General features: G+C 42.3%; 1 protein-coding gene across 6 annotated transcripts; it reads right to left on the bottom strand.

Moving 5' to 3' along the window:
• Positions 1-526: 526 nt before the first annotated feature.
• Positions 527-8,588, bottom strand: fosb (FBJ murine osteosarcoma viral oncogene homolog B). Of its 6 annotated transcripts, none has more exons than XM_078246108.1 (6): positions 8,297-8,588; positions 7,675-7,862; positions 5,633-6,016; positions 4,949-5,056; positions 4,171-4,512; positions 527-4,013 (listed from the first exon to the last, which is right to left on the bottom strand). In XM_078246108.1, the coding sequence occupies exons 1-6, from the start codon at positions 8,355-8,357 to the stop codon at positions 3,948-3,950; spliced, it is 1,149 nt and encodes a 382-aa protein (XP_078102234.1). In that variant the 5' UTR covers positions 8,358-8,588; the 3' UTR covers positions 527-3,947. The 6 variants fall into 6 exon arrangements, with proteins under 6 accessions (XP_078102234.1, XP_078102235.1, XP_078102230.1 ...); XM_078246109.1 differs by having other exon boundaries at positions 527-3,098; XM_078246104.1 differs by having other exon boundaries at positions 527-4,512.
• Positions 8,589-9,902: the final 1,314 nt, after the last annotated feature.

Raw genomic sequence — 9,902 nt, 5'->3', positions numbered from 1 at the left:
AATTTGTGATTGTAACCTTACAGAGAAAACATGATTTAAAGTGCTCACATTATGCTTATTTTCAGGTGCATAATTGTATTTAGAGGTTGTACCAGAATAGGTTTATGTGGTTTAATTTTCAGAAAACACCATATTTTTGTTATACTGCATATTGCTGCAGCTCCTCTTTTCACCCTGTGTGTTGAGCTCTCTGTTTTGGCTACAGAGTGAGACATCTCACTTCTGTACCAACTTTGTTGGGAGTCACACATGCGCAGTAAGTACTGCTAGCTTGTCAGTTGCAGAGCATAAGGGAGTGCCACGCTAGCAGCTAGGCGAGCATTATAACATGTGTTACAAAGTGATGCACGTTCGTCACGGAAGTAAAGGCTGGACTACAATAGAGCTGTTTGGAGCAGTTTGTGAACAGTGTTTTCTCTGGAAGATGGCAAGTCCCTTTGGGGTGGACTTTGGGCTTTTTCACTTTGTAAACCTATAATGTGCACAAAAAGATATATAACACAATAAAGGAAAGGGGAAAAGCCTCTAAAGCACAATATGAGCACTTTAAAGCAAATTCAATTAAATCCAAGGCAAAGAAAGTACATGAAAGAATGAGTTACAATATGTTGTTTTGTGATCTGGGACGTAAGTGTGGAGTGCAGGTACAGTACAAGGGCCCTCTGAGATCTATTTATCACACTTAAAGATGTAGCAGGCAATTGATATTAAACCATAATGAAATCACAGAGTGACCACTGGGCTCTCAGAGCTTCAGCTGCTGGGAATTCATAGTGTTATTGGCTTCCATGTTGAATTAAACGTCCCAGTCAGAAAAGCAGTGCGTTCATTTGTCTGGAGCCTCAGCAACAGCAATGTGTAACCTTCCACCATACAATGTGAAACTGCCTCACCATTACAGTGTAAGTAGCACCACGAAAACCTATATACATGAGAACTATTGAATATGTTTTATGCTTATTCTGACACCAGAACATATTCTCATCACATTTGCATTTGGAGAGAAATCAAAAGGCATCTCCAACATACTGTACAAACACAGTCGTTATTCAACATTTAAAAAATAAGGTCTGCCCATTTTCTGACCACCAAGAGCCACATTAGAACACACATTTATACCATTAATCTAGCCATTGTTTTTGAATAAACATGTTTATTTATTGAAAATAAAGCTTCTTATCCAGCAAATACAATCACAAGAAATGATCATCTCAATTAGACAACAGATTTGTTTAAGTACGAGAATGGGTTAACATGATAATGTTCATATCAAGGCTAAAACTGCAATTATCCTTCAAACACAGGTTTCAGTTAGGAAATAACAATGTTATTGAGTGATATGTTTATACTGGACAGGAATGCATAAGAAATACTTTGTCCTTAAATGAAGGAGTTTAGGCATTATATGTTGTGTAGTCTGAACACTTTTAATATGTGTAATTACATTCAATCGCACTAGTTTTTATTTTTCTACCTTTTGCGTCTGCTAAGGATCAAGTGGCATTAAGGTGTCAGTAGCTTTGGGACAGACCTCACAGAGAAAAAACAAAGGCGTTACCACAACCTTGTAACATCATAACTATAAACATACATTTAATGTAACTTGGATAGTGCTTTATATTGTTTATAAAACATAAATACCCATTGATAGATGCTGTGACATCGTGCTTCATGTTGTGGGACATGGCAGTACTTTAAATTTCTCATAGCTTTTTTGTTCCTCTAGAAAAATATTCATTTTAAAACTAAACCTCAGTAACATTTTTATCTTGTTCTTCATTGACAAAAATATCCCATTTAGATCTGCAGACATTCATACTTTACAGTCATGGTACATACACTTATATATACATGTTACCAGTATATATGTATATGCATAATAGATTTATAATTAGATTTGTTGTTGTTGTAATGCACACCATGCCGCCAAAGTTGCCAACTGAAAATACAATAAAATAATGAAACAATAGATACAATGCAATAATAATAGTAACAGTTATGAGAAAATCACCAGATTAAAAACAAAAAACAAAAAAACAAAAAACGGCAACAGTACAAGGGAAAGCAGAGGTCAATGCAAAACAGTCAAACACACAAACAAACATTAAAATATATAACAATTCTCACTCAAACATACAGGAAAAAATAAATTGTTAAAATTCACAGGCAAAGAAAAGACGCTGACTCCACGACATCAGCACACATGTTCTCCCCTTTTGTTTCCAGGTCTGTATTTGTGCTCACTCCCCACTTCAACCTCAATAAAGAAAGAAATAAACGGGCCAGGTGCCTCAGAGTAGATGCACTCACAATAAACGCACCCCCACCTTGTCTCCACTGAGAGAACAGGGGAGGTACAGAGACCACTGAGCCCAAATGTTTAGAGGTTGTCTGATTCACTACAAAACACCTCTAAATAGAGGCATCGGTTCACATCTGATTGATTACACAGAGCCAGTGCACTGCAACAAAACGTCTCTATCTTCAGTTCAGGGACTTGAAAGCGATGGTGTGAACATTTGCATGTAGGCCCACAGGCTCTCCGGTATGGGGGTGTTTTTACTGAGGCCCCCCCTTCCACACAGTTGGTAAGAGCAGTTTTTTTCTTTATTTCTTTGCTTTGCTTTTAACATTTGGCTCATTCTGCGTTTTCAACATTTGGTTCCAAAAATGGATGGTTAGGACAGGAGTCATCCTCCATGTCCATCATCTCTCTATTTGAGTCTGTCCAGCTTGGTTGCACTTCCTTCCTCCCTTCCTGTCGAACCTGTCTCCATCCACACTTTTAAGCAGCCTCACAACCTAAGACGTGGCTAATCTTCATTTTCTGAAGATCGAAAAATGGCTCAGCAAAAGACTGGCATCCGTCTTGCATTTTGCGTTCACCAATTATGCATCTATGTGCGCGTGTGAAAGTATATTTAGCTGCTGTTCACTGTAAGGATCTGCTTTGAGCAATGCGTTCCAAGGGGGGCAGGGGATGGGGGTTGCATCCATGTCCTTGTATGAGAGGGTGCAAAAGGGCGTGCTAGTTGGGCCGTCATTCACTCAAGGTCCCAAGGGCTGGAGGGGGTCTTCGGGCTCTCTGGGGTTGAAGACTTTAGAGAGAGTGAAAAACATAGAGACAGGAGAGAAACAGATGGGCAGAGATGGGTCTCATGGCAGGTAGGCAGACGGCAAAAGATTTTTTTTTTTTAAACAGAGAAGAAAGCACAAGATTTAGTGAAGGCTGGGATATGCAGATCCACAACTTGCAAAGTCCAAGCAGCAAATGAAGAAGCAGAGGGAAGTCGAGCAGATAAAGGGTTAGAGGTGAGCGAGAAATCAGTCTGTTTCCCTCAAGAAAAGACTCTGAACAAAGTGTCCTTCGTCCTTATTTCAGATATGCACAAATACATTCAGCGAGAGGAAGAAGGAAGAAAAGGATGGAAAAAGATGAGAGCAAGAGCATTGTAAAACTCAACCGACAGAGGGAACAAGGTGGGGGCTCTGGTGCTTATTGGAGTGTAAAGTGAGCTTGTGGTATCTTACTCAATGTACTGTACAGGTTGAAGATTGAGAATATTTATTGTGAATAAATCTGTCAATTCAGAGCACTTAAAATTTGCAACTTGGACGTGATTTTGTGACTCAGTTTTTAGTCACTTATCTTATCCAGTTGCAGGTATTCTTTAAAGACAAAACAACAAATGATAAATATTGTTGTTAAAGGTTAGATCTAATGTAATTTGTGTGCAACTATTTGTATGGCTCTTGATTGGATTGCATGAATGTGTAAACTTTAACCCAATCAGGAACAAATGATTGGTTGTTTTCCTCAATTTGTGAGACTAATAGGTACTCTACATGCCTCAGCCTCTACCTCCAGCAAGCATTATGTATGTGCTTGTTGATATGTGTGTGCGGCTGTCTGTCGGTTAGTCAGAGCGCCAGCAGCGAAGGCGAGTTCAGGGAATCAGAAGACTGCTCGCTACTGCTATTCCGCTGGTTGGCACTGACCCCGCAGGCTCCCTCTGGGTAGGTGAACACAAATGAAGATGTGTATGAGGTGTTGTAGCTGCCAATGGCCGCATCGTCATGGTTACCACCACCACCACTGTCGCAGGCCATGAGGCACGGCCCGCCTGATGCCGGCTCACTTGAGCCATAGAAAGAACTAATAAACTCTACCTCCTGCATTGGCCCTGGCTGAGGCTGCTGCTGGACTTGCTGCTGAACCGAAGGCTGGGACTGTGTAGAGGCCGGATGGGCTGTGTAGGCAGGAGGCAGGTAGAAAGTGTCTTCCTTCACAGCCAAGCCCAAAATGGAGACAGGAGGTTCTAAGGTCTGGGGAGGGAGCTGGGGCTGGATTGGAGGGAGCTGCACTGAGCTGTGCTGAGATTGGTCCTGGTATGGCATCTTACAGTTCGGCTGGTGGGCCACCAGGACGAACTCCAGACGCTCCTTCTCCTTCTGCAGCTCAGAGATCTCAGCCTCCAGCTCTGCCTTCTTCTCCTCCAGTACGTCCGTCTCCTGTAGGCAGGTACAGAGAATGAAAGAAAGAGGGGCAGAGGGACAGGGGGACAACACAAAGGTGGGTGAAATGGGTAGAGGAGGGGAGAAGATATGCAGCAGAAAGAGAGAGAATAGGAGTGTTAGCTACAACAAACCTCTACTTTAGTTTGTGGAAGTGGATGTATCCATCCCAGTAGAAATACCTTTCTCACCTGCAGTTGATTAAGGTGGTTTATGTAAGAGCCCATTAATTAGGCCATAAACACCGTAGGTACTGCAGTCTGTTTTAAGGACTATAATTGTCTTCACCCCAGCTAAACACCCCATTACAATAAACCATAATCTCACACACCCGTGTACACATTTTTTCACTCATCAATGCTGTGGGAGGTTACATAAAGAATGTAATTATGATCACTACTCATTCTGGCAGATATAACAAGGCCAAGCTCACCGACTGCAGTCTGTCTGTGAGTTCTCGTCTGCGATTTCTACATTTGGCGGCAGCCAACTTGTTTCTCTCTCGCCGAACACGCCTCTTCTCCTCCTCCTCAGGTGTTAGCTAGGATGAAGAGGAAAAAAATTAAACAGTTTAGGATTAAAAGTGTTGTCTTTGATCGTGAAACTGTGGTCATATTGTCCAAGTGGTGGGCAGACTATATAGGCAGTCAAGGTGACCACACCAGCTATGGTTATCTTGAGAGCAAATTTACTTTTTTCTTGGGAAAAATTGAAAAATGTTCCTCATACTATCATTTATCCTCCTCCCACACAGACCCCTATATATACCTGACCTCCTCTGCACCTAGTTCCCTGTTTAGTAGGTTTGTGTATATGAAAGGGCCTACAGTAGACAGGAAGGTGTCACGTCAAGTCAATTTTATATATATCACAAATTTGCCTCAAGGGGCTTTTACAATCTGTACAGCATAGAACGCCTTCTGTGCTTTGACCCCCAATTGGGATGGAAAAACCATAAGGTGCCCTTTTTTGTTTATTACCCATGTCCATGAAAGTATTTGTGCCAGGCCAGCACAGTACACAGTAGTTGGATCTGATTTTTTTGGAGCCCATGTAAACAACATACACTGCAATTGTAACATGTCAACAAACAAACGGTTCAAGCACACACACTTACTAACACACCAACATCTCCATCCTCACTCACAGACTCCTCTCGTGTACGGCGACTGCGGGTTCTGGACTGGCGGATAGGGCCCAGAGCTGGGCCCGGAGTGTCTGAACTTGGAGGGGTAAATGTAGACCCAGAGGAATAACTGGGGCCTGGCATGTCATATGGGTCAGCCAGTGACACTGGCTGGGTCATGGTTGTGGGCCCAGTGGACCCACTTAGTCCAGAGGCCTGGGAGGAGACGAGGGTCGGCTGTACCATCCACTGCAGATCCTGACTGGAGGTGATGGCGGTGACGGTGGGCACGAATGAACCAGGCATCTCCCCTCCTACACTGGGCCCTGGCCCGCTGCCCACAATGCTCAAGCCAGCTCCCGCTGACAGACACTCCTGAGCAGGAGACATGAACAAACAGAGTTTTACACACCATGTAAAGCCAGGTCAGTAAACACATTTAGACAAACAGAGGCAGAAATACAGGCAGGAACAAGCCTGTATCGGCTACTTTCTCAAAGCGTTTGTCATAGCCTATTTAATAAAACCTATTGTAGCCATCTGACATTATAGGCTAAAACTCTACAACCAAGTGCTGTCATCAATCTATCAAGCAATCAAGCAATCAATCAAGTAATCAAGCAATCAATTATTAAAAATGCACTGTACCTTGCCTGCCTTAATAGTTCACATTCTAGTAATAATAGGCTACATATCATGACAACAAATTGGCATTTGTTTTTAAAAAGTATGAACAATAACCTTAGAAATTTAAATTTGATGCACATAATGGTTAATGTAGCCTATAAAAATTGCATTTTATTAGGCCTATAATGGAACAAGTAGGGCCTAGATATAGAATATGATTTCAAAAAGTGTGGAAAATGCATATCTAACCATCTAAGAAGAAGAAAGTATCGGAAACATTAGGCTACAATTAGAGGTGTAAGATCAAAGGAAAGAATGCAGTAAGAATAAAATAAATAATATAATAAATCGTATTATTATATTATTATTATATAGAATTATTGGTTTTGAATCTGTGTTTGTCACACCTTTTTCTATGTAGGCCTATATGAATACATCAGAGATCTCAAATCTGTCGCTTGCTTGTCTTTTTTGGTTTTATTTCAGACCCGAGGAGGACATCGACTTTCATTACTATTCATAAAAGCGTGATAAGACATTGGTACAGGTGGCTCTGAAAGCGACCGCATCGACCAATCGTTTCTCTCAAAGAGCGTCTTCCCCTCCTTCTTCCTCCTCCCCCGTCACACCCCCGGTGATCCCCTTGGCAACGCGACGTAGCACTCCAAAATAGACCAAGCATTTACGTCACGGCGAGGCCTGTGAGAGGAGCGCGTGGAAGGAGAGAAGCGAGGAGGGCGGGGCTTCGGCGCTTTCGTAGGAGAGTTCCTTCGCTCTGTCATCCGTTCTGCGGCTTGCTGTAAACTGAGCACGTTGTCAAAGCCTGAGGGTTGCTACCGGGGCTACTAGCAAAAGTTAGAGGGACATTTAGCCTATATTGAATCGTTGATATACTTAGCGAGACTATTTATATCTGAACACAGTAGTAAAAACGTAATGGCTTCCTACACGCGCCGCTCCATTATCACCAGCCTCCTAAAAGTCTATAAGAGTCATATGTAAAATGTAAAGAGTACAATTTCAATACCTTGTAGCCTATATCCCTGTTATTTTCTTTTATATCATAGCTAGGCTACTTTCATGCATATTATAGGCTATAGGATTATGCCTCCTAATTTATATATTGAATATAAAAATACAAAAATGCCCCATGTTGTCATGGTGCCTATCGTAAATTTGACAACTAGGCTAAAGAGTTTATTTTATTTATCTGGAAACATGTTAGCAGAATCACATGCCCATGTGCATGTAAGTCAGACCTGTTGTAGCCTATTGATGAATAATTAAACAAAAAACAGCTGTAACATTTGCGGATTTTTTGGTTTTAAGAATTTCACTCTTAGGTATAGCCTAGGTTATGATTCTAACGTAAGTTACATGCATTATTTTGTTTAGTTTTAGCCTACCTGCGGAGCACTGGTGGTCGGCGGGCTTCCGAAGGAGTCCACGGAAGAAAGGTACTGGGACTCTATAGATGGAGAGGAGCTTCCAGGGGATCCGCTGTCTTGGTCGCCGGGAAACCCTTGGTACATCTCCCCGGAGCGACCGAGAGAGAACGCGACACCTGCAGTTACCAGAGAGAGCGCGATGTCACCTACAGTTGCGGGTCAGTGGCACACAAGACGATTACTAAAGAAGAGGTAGCCTAATGTAAGGAGAGAATGAGTGATGTTAAAGGCAGTGCAGTTAACCAACCCAGCAATAGCCTACACTGATAATGGTTTTGAAAAAAGTTGGTTAATCCCACCACCAGCGAGGCTATACTTTTGTTTGCATAAATTAAATGATCATTGAAGAAAACTTCTGCAATAACAAGTCCATCAGAGTGTTTCATGCCTGAGTTGAGTCGTTGAGTTATTTTACGAAAGCAATATCAACAGGGAAATATGTCTTTAAGCATCTCTTATTAAGCAGCCTGACGGGCAGCGATGGACAGATGTTGCTGACCTATTTTTAAACGGTGGTTTTAAACAATTTACATTCATTTCAAACACGCATAGGCATAGGCTACTTAGGCTATTGATTTACCGTTGCTTATCTTTTTATTTCCCGGTGAGATGCTCTTAGTTTCTTTCCAAAAAAGTTGCATGAAGAAGCTTAATCCAGTTCCCCGCGTTTACGGGGAAAGCGTCCCAATTCAATCTGCTGAAAAGTCCTCTCGTTTAGCTTTAAATCCTCGGAGCGATTTCCTTTATCCGCTCGTCAAATATGCGATTATAGATCCATAAAGTCCGCTCAATGTACGCTGGAGGACATTAGCTAGTATTACGGCGCACAGCAGCAGATCTTGTCCTATGAATGAATCCATTCGCCTCTACAACCAAGGCATTTCTAACGTCTAAGTCCCGCCTCGGAGTTCCGCTGACGTACATGCCCATATTTGTGCTTTGGTGTTGTGTTTGGTATCCTTGGTGACGTTGAGGGAATCCCTCTCCCACTGAAATGGTCCAGAAGCTTACCTCGCCGACGGATAATAATAGATGTTTTTTTTTTTTTTATACTATCACAGCACAGGCACGAGATATTTCTTACTGTCTGACAATTTTTGAGAGGAAATTTTAGAGTGATAAATATGGAAAGTATCTGTATAGGACCATCTAGATTGGAAAATGTTTTAGGTCATGGCTATGATTGACACTATCGGCTATAATTTTCCCCTAATGACTGCGGTAGGCTATAGCTAGGCTACATTTGGGGAGTGTCGATGCGTATCTTTATTCTAGTTGAAATCAACGGCACTAGGCCTGGGCTAACATGCTTTTTATTTAGCCTATAGGCCTAAGCAATAAAAAACAAAGACATGATGATGGCATTAGTTTGCCTGAATAATGCCATATAGCCAAATGGCTCGCTTGAGTAGGCTAGATTATAGCCTACCTGTAACACATCCGAAGATATAGATCTGCAATTGCTTCTTTATGCAACACTCTGAAATTTCAAAACAATCTATGTAGACAGGGTTGCTTCGGCGGGAGCCAGGCATGCGAAGGGAAATCCTGCTGTAAAGTTTCTCAGGACACGCCCTCGGGAGTCCTCTGAATTTCAGAGCTTAACTTCTAATGGGAGGAAAGACTCCTTTTCATCTTTATCTGAACACTCCCTAAACCTGACGTCAGCCACGCTACCAAGTATGAATTTAACGCATTGATAGGCTACCCTAAAACTGTTGGCTATAGCTACTGCAATGCACCCAATCTTTCAGTTAGATGAACATATTTATGGGTTTTAGTGTAGGCACGACTCTGTGTCACACAGCAACAACGCCTCATTCAACATACAAATACATAAATTGGTAAACAGCAGTGGAAGTCATTGACAGTGGGCAGCAGTGACGGTCGGCGCCTGTCATTGCAAACATCACCCGACCGAGCAGAAAATGAATCATTATGATAGCCTACACGAGGACACCAGTGGGAATGTGGCAAGTGGGAGGTTGGCTTTGTTTGGAGGGTTTGCTTCGCAGGCTTGCGGGAAGACTGGGTGGCAAATCATGAATGAAAATCTAAAATACAAGACCTGCGTTTTTGGATGTGATGTCAAACAATGTCACGGGGCGGGCATGCTGCTGTGTAGGCTAAAGGCTACAGCTACAGCGGTGCGAGAAAAGGCGTGAGCAAAAAGGGAAGAGTTGGGG

Source organism: Sander vitreus, chromosome 3 (genome assembly GCF_031162955.1).
Source record: "Sander vitreus isolate 19-12246 chromosome 3, sanVit1, whole genome shotgun sequence".
NCBI classification, from domain to species: Eukaryota; Metazoa; Chordata; class Actinopteri; order Perciformes; family Percidae; genus Sander; species Sander vitreus.
This window is presented reverse-complemented; position numbering and strand designations above follow the sequence as displayed.